Source organism: Delphinus delphis, chromosome 11 (genome assembly GCF_949987515.2).
Source record: "Delphinus delphis chromosome 11, mDelDel1.2, whole genome shotgun sequence".
In the NCBI taxonomy this organism is placed as follows: domain Eukaryota; kingdom Metazoa; phylum Chordata; class Mammalia; order Artiodactyla; family Delphinidae; genus Delphinus; species Delphinus delphis.
The window spans coordinates 18,159,455-18,185,910 of NC_082693.1; the positions used below are offsets into that span (position 1 = coordinate 18,159,455).

A 26,456-nucleotide genomic window follows, 5' to 3' on the forward strand; every position below is an offset into this window, starting at 1 on the left:
TTAACATAAGCAAAGTCAAAAGACAAATTGGGAAAAATATTTGCCGTAGATATGACAAAGTCAAAAAAGAAAAAATGACCACCTCAAGAAGAAAGTAGGCAAAATACATGAAGTACCCTTCCCTGGAAAGGAAATCCTCAGGAATAAACTTTAAAATTTAAAAAAAACAGTAAAATGAAGCTCAGTCTCACTAGTCATTAAAATTATAATTTTTCACCCACATATCGCAAAATGTTTTAAAGTTAATACTATTCAGTTTTGGACAGACCAACAGTCTCCTTTTAGTCACAAAACAGATGACTTCCATTGGAAGATAATTTGTAAATATCAATCTGTCTAAAATCAAATGTGTTGCTTCATGACCCTGAAATTTTCAGTGTAAGAAGCTATCCTGTGGAGATAATTGCTGAAGCAGAAACCTCTATTTCCAGGATGTTTGTTAAGGCAGTTTTGGTTTAAAAAGCAAAGGAAAAAACTCACCATGGTCAATTCTAAAATGCAATTTTATATTCTCTCCATCTTTTTTGTTTAATGAGATAATACTGCTTTGTGCTACACACACTAAATGAGGTATCTACTGACAGATACGTTGTGAGTAGGAAAAGACGGATGTTGTTAAGAATATTTTTTATGTGATTTGATAATTACTTGATAAATGTTAGCTATTTATTACTATATTAACAAATTACTCCAAAACTCAGCAGCTTCAAACAACAAAGACATGCTTCTCACACAGTTTCTGAGGGTCAGGAGTGTCTGAACTGGATTGGTCTGGCTCAGGGTCTCGGATGAACTTGCAGTCAAGCTGTCAGCTACTGTCACCTAAAGCTGGAGGATCCACTTCCTAGCTCACTTCTGTGGTTGTCAGGGGCCTTGGTTCCTCACTCGCTGTTGACAAAGCACCTTGGTTCCTTGCCATGTGTCCTTTACCACTTTCTTACCTCAGTTCCATGAACTGCCCAAGTTCCTTATAACATGGCATCTGGTTTCTCCCAGAGCAAGTGACCCAGTGGAGAGAGAAAAAGAACACCCAAAATGAAAGCCATGGTCTTTATAACTCAATCTCTGAAATGATATACCATCACTCCTGCAGTAATTGATTCTATTCTAGAAGTGAGTCACTAAACCCAGCCTACACTCAAACGGAGGGGATGGCACATGAATACCAGGAGGTGGGGACCATTGGGGGCCATCTTAGAAGCCATCACTACACTATATATATATATATATATATATATATATATATATATATATATATATATATATATATATGAAGTATATCTAGATGTTTATATAGATATGGATAAAAACACTTATAAAGTAGGGGGATTGTATCAATACATCCAGTTCGTTTGAAATAGTCCTATTTTATTGCTGCTGCCTTGGAGTAATGATAGTATTTTACTTCAAGTATCCCAGTTTGAACACTAAATTATACTCTGAATAGAAGAAACATCTGAAAGGATACACATCAAAACATTAACACTGTTTACCTCTTAGAGGGAATGAAATTGAGAAGACGTCTATGTTTGCTTAATACACACTTGTAAGTTTTAACTTTTACACTAAAAATGCATTACCTTGATGAAGACTTTTCAAGAAACAGAAATTACACATTAGATCTCTATATGATCTTTTGGAATAACACAAAATATTATCACATGGCTTCCATTTCAGGCACAGAGACTGACGCCGAAAGAAAAGCCTCTGGGGATTTCAGCTATGGAGAGAAGAGAGAGAATAACTTCCTTTTTCAGGTGACACAGGAAAGGTCACCATGCAGCTAGCTGTTCCACTCTGGTTTCTTGCAGTTTTACAGACTTCAGTCTCCTGATACCCCACAGTTGGTATCATTTCTTAGCATCCATCTCGCAGGTATAAATGAGAATTAAGAAAGTGTGTTACGACAGCTAGATAGGAGAGGAAAAAAAAACAAACAACCCTAAAGCTAAGCCCCTGGGGTGAATAAGAGATGTAAGGCAGAGACAGAAAGGATGGAGACACCTTCCCACTGACTTGAACCCAAGATCTTTGCTTGATTTGCAGGATCTTTGAGGGGTGGGTGGTAAAAACAGCCTTGGATACTTGGATAACTAAAAATACAGCAAGTGTTAATTCACCTTCACAGACTGAAATTTTACCATTTGAGATTCTTTCCTTTGTGTTAAAAAAGGTAGCAGGCTTTAACTTGAAGCCCTGAAAGTCAATGTTGGTCCTACAGCAAAGGGAGCAGTCCACCATAATAAGGAGGCTTAGAGCCCTAGATCCCATGAACCCTAGAGCCGGACAGATTTTTTACTAACTTCATAAGCCTGAGCGAGGTCCGTAAGCTCTCTTTGTTTCAGTTTCTCCATCAGAAAACTGGACTATCTTAGTCTATTCAACAAATGGTGCTGAAACAACTGGACAATACACCTGCAAAAAAATTAATCTAGGCACAAACCTTATACCTTTCACAAAAAATAACTCAAAATGGATCACAAACCTAAATGTAAAATGCAAAACTATAAAACTCCTAGAAGATAGCACAGGAGAAAACACAGATGACCCTGGATATGGCAATGATGTTTTACATACAACACCAAAGGCACAATCCATGAAAGAAATAACTGATAGACATTATCAACTAATTGACTGGACTCCATTAAAATTAAAAATTTCTGCTCTGTGAAAGACAATGTCAAGAGAATGAGAAGATAAGCCACAGACTGGGAGGAAATATCTGCAAAGACACAGTTGATAAAGGACTATTGTCCAAAATATACCAAGAACTCTTAAAACTCAACAATAAGAAAATAATAACCCAACTTTTAACTAAAAAAAATAAAAATAAAAATCAACTCATAGATACAGAGAACTGATTGGTGTTTGCCAAAGGCTGGGGGGTGGAGGTGGGTCAAATGGGTGAACGTGGTCAAAAGGTACAAATGCCCAGTTTTAAAATAAATAAGGCCTGGGGATGTAAGGGACAGCATGGTGACTACAGTCAGTAATACTGTATTGTACATCTGAAAGTTGCTAAGAGAGTAGAGCTTAAAAGTTCTCACCACAAGAAAAAAATCTTTGTCACTATGTATGGTGTTGGGTGTTAACTAGACTTACTGTGGTGATCATTTCACAATATACATAAATATTGAATCATTATTTTATATACTTAAAACTAATATAATGGTATATGTCAATTAGATTGCACGTTAAAAAAAATGGGCCAAAGACCTTAACAGACACCTCAGCAGATGGCAAATAAGCATATGAAAAGATGCTCTACATCATGTCATAGGGGAAATGCAAATCAAAACGACAATGAGATATCATTACACACCTATTAGAATGGCCAAAATCTGGAACACGGACAACACCAAATGCTGGTGAGGATGTGGAGCAACAGGAACTCTCATTCATGGCTGATGGGAAAGCAGAACGGTGCAGCCACCTTGTAAGATAATTTGATAGTTTCTTACGAAACTAAACATGCTCTTACCATACAATCCAGCAATCACACTCCTTAGTATTTAATCCCTGAAAGTTTAAAACCTATGTCCACATAAAAAACCTGCATGCACATGTTTACAGCAGTTTTACTCATAACTGCCAAAACTTAAAGCAACCACGATGTCCTTCAATAGGTGAATGGATAAACTGTGGTAGATGCTCACAACGGACTATTACTCAGTGCTAAAAAGAAATGAGCTATCAAGCTGTGAAAAGACACGGAGGAACCTTAAATGCATATTACTAAGGGAAACAAGCCAATCCGAAAAGGCTATATACTGTAGGATTCCACCTATAGGACATTCTGGGAAAGGCAGAACTATGGATTCAGTAAAGGATCAGCGCTTGCCAGGGTTAGGGAAAAGGGCAGGGATGAACAGGCAGAGGATTTTAAGGGTACTGAAAACACGTTGTATAACACTATAATGACGGGTATGTGCGATTATACATTTATTCAAACCCATAGGATGTACAACACCAAGAGTGAACCCTAATAAGATAAACTATGGACTTTGGGTAATTATGTCAAGGTAGGTTCATCAATTGCAACAAATGTACCACTCTAGGGGGCGATGTTGACAATGAGGGAGGCTCTGCATATGTGTGGGGCAGAGGGTATATAGGAAATCTCTGTAACCTTCCGCTCCGTTTTGCTGTGAACCTAAAACTGCTCTTAAAAATAAAGTCTTAAAAAAGGCACAGGGAGGCAGAGGTCCAGTGAGGGGCCTAACCGGCCCTTGGGAGCTTTTAAGAAGGAAGACAGGAAACATGAGCGAAGGAATGAGGGTGGCCTCCGGAAGCTGAGGACAGCCTTCAGTTGGCAGCCAGCAAAGAAACGGTGACCTCCATCCTTCAGCCACACGGGAGTGAATGCTGCCAACAACACGGATGAGGAAAGAAACGGACCCTCCTCTAGAACCTCCAGAAAGGCATGCAGCCCGCAGACACTTTGATTTCAGCCCACTGAGATGAAGCCACGTTAGACTTCTATTCTGCAGAAATGTAAAATAATACATTGGTGTTGTTTGGGGGTGGGGAAGGACTATCTTACAAAACTCCTGTGATGATGGTAACATACATCAAAGTATTTAAAAGAGGATCTGACACATAGTAAGCATTCATTAAACGCTAGCTCTCAGAACCACCTACAACCTAAGCGGCCTTAGGCAAATAATTACTCACAGCCCGTTTCTTTATAAAATAAGGATAATAATATCTCCCTCACAGAGCACTTGTGAATGTTAAATCATAACACTGCGTAAAGTGCTTAAAACAGGGCTTGGCATATGGCAGACACAAAATAAATAACTATACTACTAAAAATATCATCATTATTGTTTGAAAAATGGAGCTGATGTTAAAATCCAGGGTTAGATGGATATATTGCACATGGAGACCATCTAGCACAGTGCCTGCATGTAACTGGTGCTCAATAAATGCTAATTAAATATAAACTTAATTTTCCGTATTGCATCTCTATTTTCAAAATGTAAAGAACATTTTTCAGAATGCTTAAAAGTTATAAATCCTGAAATCTGATATGCCAGGAGCAATCTTCTGGCTTCTCTACAGGTCCTTTCCTTTCGTAACAGGATTTTCAGTGGGATTATATGCTGGAATTACGGTTGAAGTCCAAAGTTGGAGACAAAGATGCTAAGTACATCATATTCTGAGTTGAGAGAGGCACTGGATATGCGGTCAGTCCCCCAGGAGGGCTTGAGGGGGGTTCATTAGCGATCGAGACCCCACCACCACTATTATCCCCCAATCATGGTCATAAAAAGAGAAAACTGGTGGGGGGGGAATAAATTAGGAGTTTGGGATTAACATATACACACTACTATATATAAAATAGATAACCAACAAGGACCTGTACTTGTTGTATACTGTGTACTGTATAGCACAGGGAACTCTATTTGATATTTTATAATGACCTATAAGGGAAAAGAATCTGAAAAAAGAATATATATATATATATATATATATATGTATATATGTATATATAACTGAATCATTTTGCTGTGCACCTGAAACTAACACAACATTGTAAATCAACTGTACTTCAAGAAAAAAAAGAGGGCTTCCCTGGTGGCGCAGTGGTTGAGAGTCCGCCTGCCGATGCAGGGGACATGGGTTCATGCCCCGGTTCGGGAAGATCCCACATGCCGCGGAGCGGCTGGGCCCATGAGCCATGGCCACTGAGCCTGCGCGTCCAAAGCCTGTGCTCCGCAACGGGAGAAGCCACAACAGTGAGAGGCCCGCGTACTGCCAAAAAAAAAACCAAAAAACAAAAAAAAAAAAAGAAAAAAACGAGAGAGAGAGAAAACTGGGAGCTGGAGAAGTCTGTTGAGGAGTGGGGATTCTCCCCTTCCCCAAAGAAGAGGGAGAACCCAACAGAATTAAGACGGGGGGTACCTGGCCAGCAGGGTATCCTTCCATAGGGTTGGCTTAAGGCACCACCCTTGTCGGTCTGTCCCCCAAGCTTCCTAAGTGGAAAGAAAAGGAAATGAGAATGAATCAGCGGTAGGAAAGTGACCCTAAATGATGAGGCAACAGTTGCAGACACTCATGGTAAACCCCCAAAATGGGGTTGTGGGGAGCATGGATGACTTTTGGGGATGTAAGACCTTGATCACCTGCTCAAGATGAAAGTGAACTGACTCAGTTGAGCATTTCACTGATCCTAGGGCCCATAGGGATCCTTTAAGAAACAGTGCACAATGACAGTCTTAGAAGGATACAAAAACTCTTCCAGGGGATAAGTATAACAAAATATGAGGGGTTTTTTTCTTACATCTGGGAACTGTGGTCATAGCCCCAAACTGAGACCAATATGTGCTAAGTACCCCATCTTTTAAGTTCAGAAAGCTGCCAGAAGTTGGAGCCAGCCACCTCTCTGCAAGTCTTCTAAGTGGTGGTACACGACCTGAGGAACAGTCCCCCGCCACCATACAGCTGATCCATACTAAGAAGGCCTGGGAGGAATGAGCATCCCTGGGAGATACTATTGCTTCTCCATCCTGCGGAGAGAGGAGACAGTGCTCTCCCTCCCTGCCAACTAGGGAAGAAGGGGGATGGGGGAAGTTCCAAAAGAACCCACTTATAAAAGCGCTGAGGGTCTGCGTTAAAGAGAAACAGTTATTGAATCCTCCGGTGCTTTGCTGTGCTGGCCCTGCACTGTCTGGGAAGAAGAAACAGACGTGGAAAGAGATGGTGAGGCTGAGGCGATGGGCAGTGAAATTCCCTTTGGTGAGGCAAGGACAGCATCTTTCCTCCACCTGAGAAGGCTGCCCAGCAGGCCAAGGAACCAGGACAATTTGCTCTTAAAAAATGTGGGCAGGCTGTCAGGGTTCACCTGAGAAGCAGTAGTCACCAAGGGAAAGACTGTGAGTGGTCTCCGTCCTCCCTGCCCAGTGGGGAAGGAGCAGGCGCCCTTCACACTTCCAGCCCAGGTGCTGGAGACGCATGCGGGGTCACACACGAGAGTTTTCACTGTGCTTTAAAATCAACACAACTGAGCTAAGTACCAAGATAAGACTATCCCAATAATCAAGGTGGAGGTAAAGCGATAAAATCTGGCCAAGTTGGTCACAGACCCATGAGTATCAATAAAGGGGAGTAAGGGGTGAGGGTCAGGAGGTAGGTTTGACAAGGCATAGTTGGAGTAGTTACCAGGAAGAAATAAAATGACTGCATTTTTACCCCAAAATTGAGGCTCCCCAATTCCCGGTGGATGCATCCTATTTCCCGCCTCTGTGCTTCCTGTTGAGCTCCCTCTCACTATGGCAGCCTGGCTGGGGGAGTGCAGAGCAGTAGCTCACCAAGTGAGAGATCCCCCTCCAAACCGGGCTGGCTTCTCCGTCTCTTTTATTCCACTGGTAATTGAGTTTTGCTTTCCCCCAAGGACTCATGTATCTTTTAGCAATGCTTTAAAGGGCTTTTTCTCTCTAATATCTCACATATTGCACAGGTTACCCAGAGTCGAAAGATATTATACCACTGAGCTGCGTGGAGTCCCCGTGCAGGCCAAAACCTCAATGGACCAAAGGAGGGACCTGGGCCCTCTCCGGACTCCACCAAATACAGACACACACAGCTCAGTTCTGAAAGTGAAGGTCAACCTGTGCTTGGTTTTCCTCCATAAAAAGGAGCTGAGAGGCTTTTTGGAGCACATAACTGTTCCTATAAATACTGTGTGCTTCTATGTTCTCTGCAGGAAGGCCCGTGTCCTCCTGGCTACCCGCTTTATTCCCAGGGCCTAGCAACAGTGTCTGGCACATAGAAGGCACTGAAGAGATATTTGCTGAATGAAGGAATGAGTGGAAGAGGGAATGAATGAATTGGGAGTGAATATTTATGGCACGGAGTCTTAATATTAGGCAACAAAAGAAACTACCCCTGAAAGGTATTCCAACAGCTGTGGACAGGCCTTTCAGATAATCCAGTGTCTTTATTCAGACAACAAATACTCCTTAGACACTTAGTAATAAGACTGTGATGAGAGATCTAAAACAGACAAAAACAAGACTGAATCTTTGACCCTAAAGCACCAAAGCAACAGTATGTATAAGCTGCTTCAAACAGCTACAAGGGGAGAAGAACATAGGAAGAAATGACATAGGCCAATGTCAACACAATCACCAACACTCAACCTCCAAAAACCCAACCCAACAAAATATCATCATGGGATTTTTGTGCCTTTTTACTGCACCTTCACCCCCCACTCAGTGGGTACAATCTGTTCCAGAGTCAAGCTCAAGAGTTTTAATTTCAGTAAACAGGAAAAAGACTCTTTTTTTTTTTTTTGTGGTACGTGGGCCTCTCACTGTTGTGGCCTCTTCCGCTGCAGAGCACAGGTTCCGGACGCGCAGGCTCAGTGGCCATGGCTCACAGGCCCAGCTGCTCCGCGGCATGTGGAATCTTCCCGGACCGGGGCATGAACCCATGTCCCCTGCATCGGCAGGCGGACTCCCAACCACTGCGCCACCAGGGAAGCCCGAAAAAGACTCTTAACGGAGTCAGAAAACACAATTTTTAAATTTAGGACAGTTGTAGTTTTCCTTGAAATCCCTACCTTATAGTGAAGCATAGTTCATTTTCCCTTTTAAATTACAGTTTTATTTAATTGCTTAAGTCCTGGGAAAATGATGCAAATGGTTCCATAAAGGCACTGCTTTTTTTTAAAAAACTGAAGTATAGTTGATTTATGATCTTGTGTTAGTTTCAGGTGTACAGCAAAGTGATTCAGATATATATAAATATATAGATATATTCTTTTTCAGATTCTTTTCCATTATAGGTTATTACAAGATATTGAATATAGTTCCCTATGCTGTACAATAAGTTCTTGTTGGTTATCTATTTTACACACAGTAGCATGCATCTGTTAATCCCATACTCCTAATTTATCCCTCCTCCCACCTTCCCCCTTTGGTAACCATAAGTTTGTTTTCTATGTCTGTGAGTCCATTTAGTTGAAAATACGAAAACTCTAACTGAAAAAGATACATGAACCCCAATGTTCACAGTAGCACTATCTACACTACCCAAGATGTGGAAACAACCTAAGTGCCCATCGACAGATGAACGGATAAAGAAGATGTGGCACATATATACAGGAATATTACTTAGCCATAAAAAGGATGAAATACTGCCATTTTCAGCAACATGGATGGACCCAGAGATTATCATACTAAGTGAAGTCACACAGAGAAAGACAAATATTATATTATATCACTTATCTAGGGAATCTGAAAAAAATAACCCAAATGAACTTATTTACAAAATAAGACACTGCCTTTTTTTTTTTTTTTTTTTTTTTTTTGCGGTACGCAGGCCTCTCACTGCTGTGGCCTCTTCCGCTGCGGAGCACAGGCTCCGGACGCGCAGGCTCAGCAGCCATGGCTCACGGGCCCAGCCGCTCCGCGGCATGTGGGATCTTCCCAGACCAGGGCACGAACCCGTGTCCCCTGCATCGGCAGGCGGACTCCCAACCACTGCGCCACCAGGGAAGCCCGGCACTGCCTTTTAAATGTAGATGACAGACCATGCTAATGGGGAGGATAACCGTGACAGATAAAGGTACATGTTACATAGCACTAAGTAAATTCCTCATAGCTAGGTCTCTGCAATTGAGGGGAGACTGCCACTGTACATATCCAGTTTTATGGGAATCTTTCTTAGTTGTTCTGGCTTCTTGAACAATTTCATCATTTAATGCTAACAATCACTGCATGTCTGACTATTTACGCAACCGCTATCCGCACTGAAATGGAGGAAACCTCAAATCTGCCCTCAGCCAAAGTCAAAGATTTTCTATGAACAACCAAAGAAACCAGTTATAAAGAACTGATGGTGGGGGGAAAAAAAAACCATCAAGAAACTACTTTTGGAAATTTATACTAAGAAAATAAATGGACAAATGCTTAAGATGTATACACAAGTATGTTCATAAAAGCATTATTTCTAAAGGTAAGAAACTGCAACGTGAATATCCAATAACAGTGGATTTTACTTAAATAAATTATTAACTATCCTGAAAAAGGAAAATCTTATAGCCATTAAAAAGCGATGATGTACAGCAAGATCATTTTTGACCCACCTCCTAGAGAAGTGGAAATAAAAACAAAAATAAACAAATGGGACCTAATGAAACTTAAAAGCTTTTGCACAGCAAAGGAGACCATAAACAAGGCAAAAAGACAACCCTCAGAATGGGAGAAAATATTTGCAAATGAAGCAACTGATAAAGGATTAATCTCCAAAATTTACAAACAGCTCATGCAGCTCAATATCAAAAAAACAAACAACCCAATCCCAAAATGGGCAGATGACCTAAATAGACATTTCTCCAAAGAAGATATACAGATTGCCAACAACACATGAAAGGATGCTCAACATCACTAATCATTAGAGAAATGCAGGTCAAAACTACAATGAGATATCACCTCATACCAGTCAGAATGGCCATCATCAAAAAAACTACAAACAATAAATGCTGGAGAGGGTGTGGAGAAAAGGGAACCCTCTTGCACTGTTGGTGGGAATGTAACTTGATACAGCCACTATGGAGAACAGCATGGAGGTTCCTTAAAAAACTAAAAATAGAACTACCAAACAACCCAGCAATCCCACTACTGGGAATATACCCTGAGAAAACCATAATTCAAAAAGAGTCATGTACCACAATGTTCATTGCAGCTCTATTTACAATAGCCAGGACATGGAAGCAACCTAAGTGTCCATCAACAGATGAATAGATAAAGAAGATGTGGCACATATATACAATGGAATATTACTCAGCCATAAAAAGAAACAAAATTGAGCTATTTGTAGTGAGGTGGATAGACCTAAAGTCTGTCATACAGAGTGAAGTAAGTCAGAAAGAGAAAGACAAATACCGTGTGCTAACACATATATATGGAATTTAAGAAAAAAAAAATGTCATGAAGAACCTAGGAGTAAAACAGGAATAAAGACACAGACCTACTAGAGAATGGACTTGAGGATATGGGGAGGGGGAAGGATAAGCTGTGTCAAAGCGAGAGAGAGGCATGGACATATATACACTACCAAACGTAAGGTAGATAGCTAGTGGGAAGCAGCCGCATAGCACAGGGAGATCAGCTCCGTGCTTGGTGACCACCTAGAGGGCTGGGATAGGGAGGGTGGGAGGGAGGGAGCCGCAAGAGGGAAGAGATACGGGGATATATGTATATGTATAACTGATTCACTTTGTTATAAAGCAGAAACTAACACACCATTGTAAAGCAATTATACTCCAATAAAGATGTTAAAAAAAAAAGCGATGATGTAGATCTACATATATTGTTACTACAAAAATATTCACGACATACTGTCAAATTCATTATATACAAACACGGAGGCGTTGAATGGTCTGGAAGAATATATACCAAAATATTAGCAATGTTTCTCTCTGGGTGAATAAATGTCAGTCACTTTTACAAATGAAAACAGTATTGGTCTTATATTAAATGCCAACTTTGAGAAAAGAACTCTTTAAAGAAGCTCTTTGATTTCTCTTATTCAGTATTTGCCAAATATTGGGTTGGCCAAAAAGTGCCTTCGGTTTTTAAGTAAAAATAAAAGACACATTTTTTCATTTTCACCAAGAACTTCTTTGAACAACGTATTCACCCTTTTGTTCCACTACCTTCTGCCATTTTTTAGGCAACTTCATAATTCCATCTTCCCAAAACTTTTTATCTTTTTGAGCAAAGAACTGTTCCAGGTGCCTTTTACAATCTTCCAGGGAATTGAACTTTGTTCCATTAAGGGAATTTTGTAAAGACTGAAATAAATGGAAATCCGAAGGTGCAATGTCTGGTGAATACAGTGGGTGAATCAGAACTTTCCAGCCAAGCTGTAACAGTTTTTGCCTGGTCATCAAAGAAACATGCAGTCTTGCATTATCCTGATGGAAGATTATGCGTTTTCTGTTGACTAATTCTGGACGCTTTTCATGGAGTGCTGCTTTCAGTTGGTCTAATTGGAAGCAGTACTTGTTGGAATGAATCATTTGGTTTTCCGGAAGCAGCTCATGATAGAGGACTCCATTCCAATCCTACCATATACACATCACCACCTTCTTTGGATGAAGACCGGCCTTAGGTGTGGTTGGTGGTGGTTCATATCGCTTGCCCCACGATCTCTTCCCTTTCAGATTATTGTACAGTATCCATTTTTCATCGCCCGTCACAATATGTTTTAAAAACGGAATAATTTCATTGCATTTAAGTAGAGGATCGCAGGCAGAAATATGGTCAAAAAGGTTTCTTCTGCTTAACTTATGTGGAACCCAAACATCAAAGCAATGAACATAACCAAGCTGGTGCAAATGATTTTCAGCTCTTGATCTGGGTATTCTGAGTATGCCAGCTATCTCCCAATGTGGTATAACGTTGACGGTTCTCAATTAATGTCTCGATTTGATCACTATCAACTTCAACTGGTGCACCCGATCGTGGAGCATCGTCCCGTGAGAAATCTCCAGCACGAAACCCCGCAAACCACTTAAGACACGTTCAATCAGTCACAGCACCTTCTCCATGCATGGCACAAATCTTTTTTTGCGTTTCGGTTGGATTTTTACCTTTCTTGAAATAATGAAGCATAATATGCCGAAAGTGTTGCTTTTTTTCTTCCATTTTCAATATTAAAATGGCTACACAAAAATTCACCGGTTTTTATAAGTCTTTTTTAAAATGCATGCTGATATGACAGCTGTCATATACAGTCTAATAAAATTGCTTTGAATGAGGTTAAAGGCAACTAAGTGCTACTAGAGCCATCTTATGGGAAAAAACGAATGAACCTTTTGGCCAACATATCTTTTCAATATCCTTTTTAAGGATCCTTTTGAAGAAAGTAATTTGTTCCAATGGGGTAACATTTTTTTTTAAAAAAGAAACTCATGGTAAATAATTTTTTTTCCAAAATGAAAATCATAAATCTATTTTATCACAAGCTTGTAAGTTAAAAATGAATTATATGAGAAAATGTTAAAGCTATAATGTTGAATGATTAAAAAGGATATAAAACTAAATACACAAAATACATAAAATTTAGTAATAATACACATGCAAACAAATACACAAAAAGAAACAGTTACAATGAGCACTTCTGAGGAGCGGAATTATGAGTGATATTTTTTTTCTCCTTTTTCCTACATTTAAAATTTTCCTATAATAGGTATCTATTACTTCCAAAATCAGACAAATAATAAACACTATATATTTTTTAAATAAGCGTGAGGGACATAAAATCATGTACATATTTGTTTTATCAATAATCGAAACAAGCACTTTGTTCAAAACAAGCCCTTTCTCATCACACTCACTTGGAAATAAATCTCTGGTTTTTGGTCTGTTACTCAAGCCCTGAATAATGGAGACCGTGGAACTCTGAATTCATTTCAGCTTCCTTCTGGCACCTAATTAAAGGAGTGGCACAACTCTTATGGCTTTGGCAGCTTCCCTCTCATGCAGTGCCATTGCTAGGAGACGGTCCAACAGAAAGGGGGAAAATCGGTTGCTTCGAAACTCAGCATGATTATCTAAAACAAACTCTCACCCTTGGAACACAGAACTCAGTTTCTTATTGACTCAACTAATCACACTAGACTCGACAATAAATTCTATAAAATCATGAACCATGTCTAACTTTCATCACTGTATCCCAGCACCTAACTGGCACACAAGAGGCATTTACTAAATGTAGGTAAATGAATGATTGAATGAATGAATGAATGAATGGGTGATTTATGACTGGGGTCTGCTCTCTTCCTTAAAATTCTGCTGGCCATTTTACAGCATCCTTAGTACTAACACTGTGGAGGAAGAAGTGTGTCATAAGGTCACATTTCATTGTCATACATTCCATTACTAAAAGTACAATAATAGGCATAGGATGTGTCCCAGGAAGCAGCTTTTCTCATCATTATGGCTTAATAATTAGCAATTATTCAGCACCTAATCCTCCCAAGGTAAGAAATGCCACCCATAGCTAAGGCTCAGAAAAGCCAGGTAAATTTTTCAAGGTCACGAACTTAATAAATGACAGAACCCGTATTAACACCTGATTCTATGGGGCCCTGAAGTCCAGGCTCTTCCTAGGTGGGAACAATCATCTTGTCATCTCACCAATCCAGCCTGAGAATGACGATGGCTTGCACACTAATCATCTCCCTTAATCATCATCATAAACCTAGGAAGTGAGTTGGCATATTATACCATGTTTCAGATGACAAAACAAAGGAACAGAGAGGTTAAGCAGCTTGCCCAAGGTCACAGAGCTCCCAAAAGAGCCAAAATAGAATGAAAAGCTAGAAAGTATTTGACTAGAAATCTATCAACTTCATCATAAGGGACTGCATTAAGATACACAGTCAGCATCACTTCCGAAATGATTCACAACTACGATGAGAAAAAACAAGCTTTGAGAAAAAAGCTTGCTTTCCTGAGTTGCTGCCTAGGCATTTTACAGTATGATAACCCTGCTCACACCCAGAGTCCGGACATTTTGCTGAGGACTCGCATTCAGGACGCCCGCCCTAAGTTCCCTCTTTGCTTTTCCCCAGGCACCTTTTAAAATAACAACTTAGAGTTAAGCCAACAAAAAGTTCCAGACCTCTGCCCCAACCACCTTATAAGTAATAGGTGTTTGTTACCTTACTTTCTGTCTCCCACTCTTGAGCTCCTGGCCTGGGACGGAGGGCTGCCCCTCCCCAAACTCACTGTTCCCCCTTGCTTCTGGGATCTGTAAGTAACAAATCCTAGACTCCACTTCTTTTGTATGAGCGTATTAAAACCGAGTCTTCAATCAATACGACCATGGGTTTCACCTCCCCAAAGTGGACGCTGGACGCTGAGGGAGGTACCTATCCCCACAGTGGGGAGCTTGGGTCTCCTGATTCAGCATGTTTTTAGTTTGATATAACAGCTCTGGCTTCCTAACAGAACTTTGTCAAAAGACAAAGTGGCCATACTCTACACTAACATATATAATTATTCAGTTGATCCAACCAGCTGCCTTAACACTCCTTTACAAAACAAAGACAAATAGGCTCCCACATGGTAAAAAAAAAAAAAAAAAATCCCTACTGGCAAGGCAGAAGACAAAAGTGCAAATTAACAAACAGATAAAATATATGTTCTCTCCTCCTATCCTTCTCCCTGGACAAACAGACCTGTATAACAATCTGGAATGCCTGATTCAAACTGAGGCTTCTCCAACTCCAGCAAGTTTGGTACTAGAACATGGCAACGCAGAAAGAGCCACCCCTCCCCATGTGTACACGTGAAATCCACCCAATCCCACACCCAATCTCCTCTCACTGCCTCCCATTCTCGCAAAGAGCTGTTCCTTGGCCAACCCTTGGGCCTAGGAGTGCACACAGCGTGGGACAAGCCACCCCCAGGAGGAGGAATTGGGGGAACACTACATAAAGGCAGGCAGGCTACGGAGTGGGCTTGAGTCATCTGGGCTGGGAAGTCCAGGGTCTACAAAGGCCCCATTGAGCCTTGCCTGATTGACAAGGGGTGAGACCAGAGGAGGAGCAAAGTGAGCTCCCCCCTAAAACACAGGACACAAAGCATGGGCTTCTCTTGCCAAGGTCTAAGGGGGGGCACTGATCAGCTCACACACAAGCTTTCAATAGAAACTTATCATAAATCTCTCCAAATGCATCCCCTCTCCCTACCCTTCCCTAGAACCAAGACCTGGCCATCTATCAAAGTCAATTCATTCACTCCTCTTCCAGTCATCAAAGCATTTACAGTTTGTCGTTTCCAAATGTAGCTGTTAATGGCATGATATTTTCTGGGTGTTTTAAATCCTGTCAATTGGACTGATTTTGTTTCTCTAAAGCAGTGATTCTCAACCAGCAGCTACTTTGCCCCCTGGGAGCTATATCTGGGGACATATATGGTTGTTTCATTCTGTGGATGGTCACTGGACAAAGGCCATGGGTGTTGCTGAATATTCTACAATGAACAGGACAACCCTCCACAACAAAGAATTATCCAGCCCAGGATGTCAGTGGTGCTGAGGTGAGGAAACTCTGTCCTAGAGTAGGAACTCTTGGAGAGGATGCCATTTACTCCTTCGGTCCCCAAACAGCCAAGCAGAGTGCTGGACCTCGATAAATCCTTGCTGGCTGACTAGCTAACTGGTCCCACTCCATTCTAAAACGTGCAGTCACGCAGTAACTCAACAAAAATGAGTGTGCCAGGAACCACAGCTCAGCTCCGGGGATGCAAATATGAATGAGTCGGCATGAAAGGCAGACAAGTAAACCGGTACTTTTAACACACCTGTCATTACCAGCTATTTCTATATTTACCTGTTTATTATGTCTCCCCTCGTTAGCCTATAAATTTCAAGAAAGTAAGGGTTTTGTTAAGTTCACTGTTATGGTTCCAGCCCCTTTTACGATAATAGTGGTAGATACAGTAGTAGATATTTTGGATCAATGAAAAAATGAAATAATATGCACAAGGCTTTTTTTTTTTTTTTTTTCCCTGAAGGAGGAGATTCTAACACATCCTGGGGAGGAAGGAAGGAAAGCTGCCTTGAGGAAAGCTAATGCGGATTAAGCACTAATTACACTTGGCCCTCGGTGTCCGTGAGGGAATGGTTGCAGGACTCCACCCCATCTCCCCACCCTCCCACCCCGCACAGACACCAAAATTCCCGGATGCTCAAGTCCCTTATATAAAATGGCTAGTATAGGATGCCCTCCATATCCGTGGGTTCTGCCTCCGAGGAGTCAACCAGCTGCGGATCTCGAATTTCCATCCTAGGCTAGTTGAATCCGCGGATGCGGAAACCACAGATTCGGAGGGCCGACTCTATGTGCCAGAAACGGTTCTCAGCATTTTCAACGTATTACCTATTCTAATGCTCACAACACTCCTAGAAGAAGCCACATTTTACATACGAGGATATGAAGTCTGATTTTCTCCAGAACACAACAAATAGTGGTAGTAGGGTTTGAGGACAGCTAACTTTGGAACCTTTGTTCTTAACCACTGCAACTGCACTGTGGAGAGATGAGCAAGGATTGACCCCGTGAAGGGCGGGCCCTGTGGCCTTGAAGGAAAAGCATTCGGGCAGAGGGAATGGCGCAAGCAGAGCCAACACAGCGTGGCTTATTTCAGGGACTATTTTCAGGTAACTTATTTCAGGTAACTTTTACCAATACGACTAAAGCATAAGGAGGAACACTGATGAAAGATGATGGTGGAAAAGTAATCATGGCCAGATCATAAGAGACATCAGCAATGCCTCATTTCCCCGAGATGGTCAGGGAATGAGCGTAAGGCTTCGAGTCTAACAGCTGTGGGTGGAAACTCAACCCAATCACTTTGTTAGTGGTTCTCTCTGAACCTCCATTTCCTCAACTGTAAGACAAAGAACATACAAATATCTACTTTATAAAATAGCTATGGGAACAAACGTAACTAATACAAGCACTAAGAACTGGACCTGGTACATGTCATGAGTCCAAGCAATGTTAATGACTTACTTTTTTTACTGCATTATTGCTGGTGGAGTTTTTTCACATGTGTAAATCTGCAGCATAATGGTAGCTTATTTTCGTAAGCACCACATTAAACCAGCTTTTTCCTAAACTACTTTTACAGTGAATTCCACAAATTCCCCACTTAACAAACATAAAACTTACATCCCATATACACAGATGGCTGCACCGCTCCCCCTCCCCCCCGCACCCAGCGCCCTTCTGCAGCCACCAGGGCAGCTGTGGAAACACCCGAAGCTTCTGGTAACCACAGATTTAAAATAGGGACAGAAAGGAAGCTACATAAAACTAGAACTGCTTAGAGGAGTGTTTTTCGTTCAGAATTTAGAAAGGGAAAGAGAAACAGGACTACTTAGACTGATGGGCCCCAGCCAGTGAACAGACAGGATGCTCACAGCACTCCGGTGTTATCCCCTTTCTCCAGATCCACCAGGAACAGTGATGTACCACCTCTGCTGATGTCGACACATGGCCAGTGCCCTTGGATACTTGACGTCTGTTCATTTCTCATGAGCTGCACCTTAAGCCCATTCAGAGCTTGTGACCTGGCTCCCCCCTGCCTCCCAGTCTGCTTACTGCTGTGCTCGCTGTGGGCGACTTAAGAACCTTCCCACAGGAAGCACACCAGACCCTTGCCCACCTCCCTGTCTTGGCTGTTGCTGTCCTGTCTGCCTAGAACATCCTTTGCACTCCCCTCTCACTACTCCCCCATCTTACCATCCTTCAAGGCTGAGTACAAATGCCACCTCCTCTCCAACTTCCCTCCTTCCCCAGAATCAAGTGCCACGTTCTATGAATCTCCCCAGCCCTCTGTTTGTGGTTCAATTGTGTAAGGGCCACATATGAAACAGAGGTACGAAGCAAGCACCCTTTTAAATGCTATCTGTACGCTACCATATGATTTTCACTATAAACCTGTAAAAAATGATAACAAACCCCATTTTACAAATGGGGAAGGTGAAGCTCTGAGAGTCGAACTTGCCAATGGTCACACAACTAGAAAGGGAACTCCAACCATGTACTGACAGGTCTCCAATTCCTAAGTTTTTCACTCTGTTGTGCTGCCTCTATTTAACGACCCTATTGCCAGGTGGTTAGTTGATTACATACGTATACACTTGTCACAGGGACCAGGGCATAGTCATCTTTGTAAACGCGGATAACAAGGTACCCATACAACGTTCTTAGAAGAATTAAATCAGACAGTACATTTAAAACACTTAGCATAGTGCCATGCACATAACAAGAGCCTAATAATTTGTTGGTTTTGTTGTTGCTACCATGTCAGGTGCCTTGCACATAAACTGTGAACAGGAGTTTATTTCTGAGGAACAACCAAAATGGGGAAGGACCTGACGGAAGAGACAAATGCCACTTTGGTTTGGCATTTCCTTGTACTACTTGATTACTCAATCAGAAGCAGCAAGAGTTTTATAATAATTTTAAGTTTCTATGATAGGGTGAATTGACTTCTTTATCTTTCTTAGACTATGTGGGTGATAGGGAAACTTCCTATTTAGCAAAACCCTTGCAACTTTGTTACTTTCTTGCTGCCCCCCCCACCCCAAGCAATCTGTCAAAATTCCCCTCTGAGAAGTCAGCACTTCAGTTCTAAGGTTGGAGAAGAAGAAAATCACAAAAGTAAAAGGAAGCACTGACGGCAAAACGGAATCTGAAATTCTGATGCTTATAAACCTAGTGAAACACTTTCTTTTGTCCTCACAGGATTTTACAAGACTTTAAACCATCACATTTCCTTACTCATAGGTTTTTATCAGTCGCGCCCTAGGAGAAGGTAAGCTGTCTCAGGGGAAGCAATCCATGCATCCTGTTTACTGCTATCCCCCAGGGCCTAACTCATACCTGGTACATTGTAGTCACTCATTAAATATGGGTTGACTGACTGGCTGCAATTATTTGTATGTATGTATGTATGAATATACATATATGTATACATATACATACATCATTCCGTGGTTTATGGATAAGTGTGTATACATCCCCACACGTAAGTGCACATTGTACATTTATGTATGTGTGTTTGTATTTGTGAAGAAGATATTTCAGACTGGCAAACACAAATACCTGTTTGCCAAAGTTGTGTCTCCTTAACACAATAAAGGCCTCTGGCTGACCTAATAGCTAACAATCATACTCTGTTACCCACATACTAACAATCTAGATGTTAAAAAACAATTAAGCATGCAGAGTAAAAAAAAATTTTTGACTTAACAAACCATGATACTTTGACTATCTTTTAAAATCCTCAACAAACCATGATACTTTGACTATCTTTTAAAATCCTCGTCCCTGTTCATTAGCTTCAGTGGGGAGGCGTGCGGACGGGCAAATTTGAACCACTAATGATTCGCTGCAAACCTGGCAAGTGAAACATTCCAAATTCCTATGGCCTGGTCAAATGTCCTTATTAAAGTTGTAACATATATTAACTTATCATTTACACTGTCTAACAATTAGAATGACACCACTGACTAGTTGTATGTGCCAGACACTTGGCATCAGTTTTTTTATTTAAACTTTGCACCAACCCTACAAGGTAGATGCTATTATCTCTATCTATACGTAAGGAAACTCAGACTCAAAGAGATAGAGTAACTTGCCAAAGATCCTCTGCTGTTCCGTAGTCATGGCACGGTCAGTCTAAAAATTCAGGATTCTCCTCCAAAGCCCAAACTCTTTTCCATGCTCAATGGTGCCACTCACACAGTCTTACGGACACTGACTTTGAGGGGTATGTGTTTAGGCAGTTTGGGGATTTTCATAAGTATTTCTCTGCACGGAGAGACTAGACCAAATGCCAGCCAAGCACACTGAAGATTACCCCCAGGCTATAGACAACAAGAGGCAAGTGTGTCTCAGAAACAACCAGCCTGGGCTTCTCAGAATGTGAAGCATTTTCCACTCAATTATGTCCTCCAAAAGAAATCTATTCTCTAAAAGAGCTTCATTATTGCTCCTCCTATAAAAAAAAAAATGTACTCTTTCATTGCAAACCAATGGGAAGCTCTTAACTCATTTCCTTACACTACTTGAAATGAAAGTACCTTCTGTCTCTAGAGAAAAGAATGGCTGCACGCTATGCCTTTTGAGTAGAACAATCAATACCATGAAGGTAAGAGAAAATTAGCTCTTATATACTTTTAAGTGGAGTGGGGTTATTTTTAAACTTAATGATAGCAGAATTCTAAACAGAGAGACAGAAGGAACGTCTTCCCTCGCAGTTTAAAGGCGAATTCAGCTGCCTTTCCCTGCAAGGTTTGGCTATTATCTCTTTGACCTTTCCAAGAGCAGGCCTGAGAAAGGGAAGGAAACCATATGTTTTAAAAGTTTGTTTTTTTAATTTACAGATATTTCTGAACATTTGTAACTAACAGTAGTGAAGTTGGCTCTCACTTGGCCATATACGGCTTGGAAAGATCCTATGCAGAGCAAAGGAAAGCACTCCGTACCCCCTCTGCACCTCCAGACCACAACCATCACAGGAAGCGCCAACCGCAGCATCTTCAGCTGAAGGGACTGAAGGTGAAAGGGGCTCCTGACAGCGGGAGAAGCACCAGGGCGCCCCTTCCGCACGATCAGGAAGGCAGAGAAGAAGCGGAAGCAGCTTTGCCTCACCTCCAATCTCACCGCACAACCCCTGCCAAGAACTCATCTTTAGACCCTTAAACTGAAATTCCCAGAAAAGAAGGGAAACTACAACCTCTGAGTGATGCTCAGAGGTTGATTTCCAACCTGGTTTTGGTTTTATTGTTTGTTTTCTGATTTCAAGTCCCCACCTAAAGTACATCTCCCAGCCTCCAGAAGGCATCCACTGTAAGCCCAGCAAAAGAGCTGGGAGCTTTAGAGCTTTATGTGACCAAAATCCCAGCTCCGACCCTGCAAAGGTACATGACCTTGGGGAAGTAACTTCTCTGAAGATTCAGTTTGTGGTTGGTAAGATGGGGATATTAATGTCTGTTATTAGAAAGTCGGTGAAACTCCAGTAAAAATCACTCAGTCCCCGGCTCTTTAGGAGGGCATCAGTAAGTGCCTTGCGTTTGTTATGGGCATACTGCACAGAGCAGCGGCAGCCAGGCTGGATGTCCATGTTTTCACTGCCCATGACTCCCTCATTAGTGACTTATGTTACCAACCATGCACCAAACCCCAGGAAGACGCCTGGTACCTGCTTCTAGTTCTCTACAGCTTCGACTGTCTGCAGAGCCCGAGATAAATTCTCATTAAGTTCAAGGGACAAAGTTAGCCTAGATTCTTCTTCCCACCGGTTATCGGCAAATCGTTGAATACAACTCAGGCTTGGGAAGAAATGCGTACAGACTTTCCACGGCCAAAGCAGGTGTCTGCACATCTCCCGGGGTAAGGGCTGGGGAAAGGCCCCTGACTAATGTCTCCAGGTTGGGAACGACAAAGAAAGGGAATAGGACAAGAAGGACGGGATGAAAGGGCCTCTGCAAGGCGGTCCTCGCCGGTGACCCTGTCCTCGGCGTCCCGGGAAGAAAGGACACGAGAGCTGGGTGGAGCCGCGAGAGCAGGAGTACCTGAAGACTCTGGCCGCCGTCTGGTTCCTCCTCCACGCCGTGCCTTGTTGCAGCACCCCCTGCACAATCTCCTTCTCGTTGGGCAGTCGGTAGACGGGAAAGATGTAGAGCCAACAGAGGACCACGACGCAGAGGGCACTGGCTCCCACGGGCAGCCGGGTCCGCGGGAACTTCCACGCCAAGACGGCCATGGCCCCTCTAGACGTGTGTCGCCGGGCCCGCCCGCAGGGGCTCATCGCAGCCCCCGGGGCCCAGGGTGGCGGTCGAGGGCCGGAGCCTCAGCACTAGGCTAGGCGCAGGGGCAGCGGAGGATCCCCCCACCGCCGGCCCCCCATGCACACACACCTTTCGCTTTCGTGCTCGCACTCGCACGCACGCTCCTTCGGCGCCCACAGCTTCAAAGGTCGGCGCAAGGATTTTTTCCAATGCAACTTTTTCGAGGATTTCTTTCTAGGGGAAGTGCCCCGGGAGCAAGTCACAAGCTACAGCCATGGTCGCTCCCCCTGAAGGCGGGCGCCGGGGTCTCCGAGAGCGCGGGGAGCGGCGGCGGCGAGTCGCTCCCGCCGGTTCTGCAGCGTTACCGTCGCCCTCGGCGTGGGGCCGGGGAGAGTCTCAGCTCCCTCGCAGACATCTGGTCCGCGGCGCCCCCTTCTGAGCGATGCTCCTGCGCCCTTCGCCGCCTCTCCCCGCCTCCCGCGCTACTGCGCTGCCAGGCACCCCCCCCCCCCCCCCCCCCCGCCAGACGCGCTCCCCGCGCCGCGCCAAGTCCTTGGAAATTTCCACGGCGGCCCGGGACCGCTAGCCCGCCCCGGGCTTCTCCGCCTCCCCCGCCAGGACCCCTGCTTCCCACCCCTCCCGGAGAAGAAAAGAACTCGCTTTCATCAGTTAATTCAGCGATGCGCCGCAGCCTTCCGCGGCGCCCGGGACTTCGCAGACAAACGCCCGGGGATTGGTGGAAATCAAGGTCTCCCCTCCCTCCCCCACCCGCGAAATTGCCTCCTTCGACCCGTTCAGATGCGCGACGCTCGGCTGGAGAGCGCGCCCCTCTCTCCCGCCCTGGTCCCCCGGAGACAGAGGCAAACAATACAATAATGATAATAACCCTCCCCTAAAATGTGTATACACAAATCCCTGAGTGTGGCCGAGACTGGCTGAAAGCCTGACCCTCCGACACGCAGCCGGCGCGCCGGGGCTGTCACCCTGCCGCCGTCACCCTCGGCTCTCTCTAACTGGTTGGTTATTAACCCGCAGTGAGGCGCGAGGAGGCCGGCGGAGATTGATTCCTTCCTGGGCCCCCACCCCCATTCCCCGGTCCCGGAGCCGCGGCTCCAGCGACACCCGTGCGCGCGCGCGCTCGCGGGCACACACGCAGACACACACGGGTACACACGCTCGCGGGCCCGCACGCGCGCGCACGAGGAGGTGCGTGCACACCGGGGTCCTCCGCCTCGCCTCCGCCCTGCAGGGAAAGGCGCTGCTGCATCCAGATGTGCAGGCAGCTGGTGGCCCAGCAAACAGACCTCGGGACGTGACAATGCCTTGGAGGCGCTGTCGCCTCCTCTGCCTTTTAGATGCAAGGGCCGCTTGTTCTTCGACGTCCTTCTCTCTCCACCGACCAGCTTATCGCAACCCCGACCTTGGAAAAGCGCCACCCGCCTGGACCGGCCGAGCCCAGGGACACACAGTTAGCCATTTCTGCTACCCCGGCGGCCGGCGAATAGCTCGGCTACCTCCTAGCGGTTGCCTAGTCTATTTGCTTAAGCGTCTCGTCAAGCATGATGTGTGCAGGGACAAAGAAATCCAGCAGCCTACTAACCAGGTCGCCTTCATCATCACGAAACCAAAATTTAGGGCCATAACTTCAATTGCTCAGCCGACCAAGCTGCAGCTCCCTCGGACCTACACTGAGTTTTATGTGGCCTGGTGCATCTTTCTCCACTGAGAGATGGGACTTGAGAAGTTGATGGAAAGTTATTTACCGAAAAAGACCACCAAAGTCTCATTCCTCCCTCTTAGGAGAACGGCCCACTGCCCTCCGGCCTGCAAGCATGCCCCTGGAATCCCTCCTACTTGGGTGAATCAGGGGAGATGAGAAAGCATAAAATCCCAAAGTTACATCCTATACAGTGGAGCTTAATTGAGATTCTTTGAAATAATGATTACCTGCAAAGTAGTCCTGCAAAGTACCCAAACCAACTTCTTCTGTTCTGGGAAGAGGATTGTTAGGGACGGGGGGTGGGGGAGTGGGGGGGGAGGGGTGCAAGAGGCCAGGGAAATCTTTCCCATAGTTGCCAGGCTGTGGATAAATCATCTGTCTCCTTTGTTCCAGTCATTTAAATAGAACACAAACTATCTAATTTCTCTTTTATTCCCCTAGTCCAAGGGGTACTCCTGTCCCAGTCCAAGAGATACAAATAAATAAGACAACAACCAAACATATTGCAGTTAGGAAGGGTTACATAAATGTTTCCCCATTTAATGTCATAAAAAAATGCAGCAAAGTTGGGCCTTAAACCAAGGGTTTTCTGTGATGCAATGTGCTGTTTTTCCTTCTTCTGAAAACTAAGATTCTCTTACCCTTGTTGACTCCTGCCCTACCCTACAATCCAACTTCATTCCCTGCTTCTCCAGTCAGACCATTGCCCTTCCCCTTCCAAGTCACACAGGCATCACTTTTGTCACTGTGTTTTGTGGTCCACGTTCTTCTTTCATGAGATACCTTTTTTCTCCCTCCATTCAAATCCAGCACATGATTCAAGGCCAAACCAAGTGGCTAGGAATTTCTCCCTCCATGTGTTCCCAGACCACCTAAAACATAGGCTTCATAGGTAGGAACTCAGTAAATGTTTCTGGTTTCTGCTTCTATTCCCTTTGACCTCCTGATCTGAATGTCTATCTATAGTATTTGCTGGCTCTGACAGATGATTAAACATTTAGATGTGCAGTGCTGTGTTGCTAGCATTTTTTACATGTAGCTTTGCCTCAGCAATGGGGCAGTAAGATATTTGGTCCCATATGTCAAATGACAAGCCTGTGCTTTTGATCCAATGGAGGACTCCACATGACATGCCTCCATGCCTGGGGGAAGAGCAGGAACAATATTTTATGTTTTTTTCATATTCCTCCAGGTACCGTCTCAGGCTAGAGTACATACGTACTCAACAAACAATTGTTGCTTGGTTGTTTGCTTGAGAATTTGAGCGTCTCAAATTTATTTGGGCTGTTGCTCAGGCAGCACTGCTAAGGACATGTATAAACCCCCATGTTTAATGTTTTAAATAAAATATGTTACCTGATATTTAGCTCTCTGGTTTATACGACTTTTAGTAGGTAGTTTAGGTATTGTTTTATAGTTCTGCATCTGAGTACACAAGCAGGGTTTGCTCTATAAATGTCTTTTGCCGGACCAGTCAACATGATGTGCAAAACTACTTGATACCATAAGTAAATTCGATGGGCAGCACTTTTGTGACATCAGAGTTGTGGGGAAAGCTCATCTAAGAGATGAAGCCACCACAGAACTGAAGCTTTGGAAAAGAAAGGAAAAGGAGCCCCTCACACTGAAAAGTTGAGAGAAACCAAGATGCAGGGAGATGATCAGAGTGAATGGATCACACGCAATTTATAAGCTAGCTAGGATGCTGACAGTGTAGACAAATATTAATAGTCACGTAGAAGTTTCTCCTTAGAAGACTAAAGAGAATTGTCAATGAGCTGAGATTACAAAATTCAAAAATATCACCCTTTCTTCAGTCTCCTCTCAAGTTCTTGTTGTCAGAATGACTTGGAATTGAGAGGTGAAGGAAAAAACCATGCCCTTTTCACAACCAGTTACAATACTAAAGCAATAGGGTTGTAAAATGAGAAACACTCTGAATATAGATTATCTGAATAAATGCATTTGCTTATCTCCACTCCCTCTTATGACCCCACTTAAAGGACAGTAAAGGAAAAAAGAGGCAAAAACTCAAAAGAACAAGAGAAAAGGAAAGCACGCATAAGCAGGCAAGTTATGTCAAAAAGTGCACAAGCAGGTAAGTAACTGAAGAGTGATAACTGATTGATCAGAATGGAGAAACCCCTGGGCCTTCAGGTGATATTGTGTGTTTGTGCGTGTGTGTGTGCGCGCACTCGCACAGGATGGGGGAGTATAAATTGAAGCCAACAAGAATCAAGCTAATTTGCACTATGGAGCTCTCGAAAGGCTCAGAATTTAGAAGTATCTGGTTCCTCTGAAGATGGAGGTGATGGATGAAAGAAAATAAGAGGTTTGTCTGAAAGTCTTTAGAAGGAACAGTGATATCTCTAAGAACAGTGTTATCCTCTAGCCTGGCTTAACATAT

General features: G+C 43.4%; 2 protein-coding genes across 6 annotated transcripts in view; one reads left to right on the forward strand and one right to left on the reverse strand.

Annotated features, from left to right (window-relative positions):
• ST8SIA1 (ST8 alpha-N-acetyl-neuraminide alpha-2,8-sialyltransferase 1) overlaps window positions 1-22,731 on the reverse strand; it is a 150,973-nt gene extending 128,242 nt beyond the window's left edge. For all 5 annotated transcript variants that reach the window (XM_060024425.1, XM_060024420.1, XM_060024422.1 and 2 more), the window contains exon 1: window positions 22,114-22,731. In XM_060024425.1, coding sequence (XP_059880408.1) covers window positions 22,114-22,349 — 236 coding nt within the window. In that variant the 5' untranslated portion in view covers window positions 22,350-22,731. The remainder of the gene's footprint in view (window positions 1-22,113) is intronic.
• LOC138414214 (WAS/WASL-interacting protein family member 2-like) lies at window positions 22,539-23,225 on the forward strand. Its single transcript, XM_069541226.1, has one exon. It carries the CDS (start codon window positions 22,539-22,541, stop codon window positions 23,223-23,225), a length of 687 nt encoding a protein of 228 aa, XP_069397327.1.
• Window positions 23,226-26,456: the final 3,231 nt, after the last annotated feature.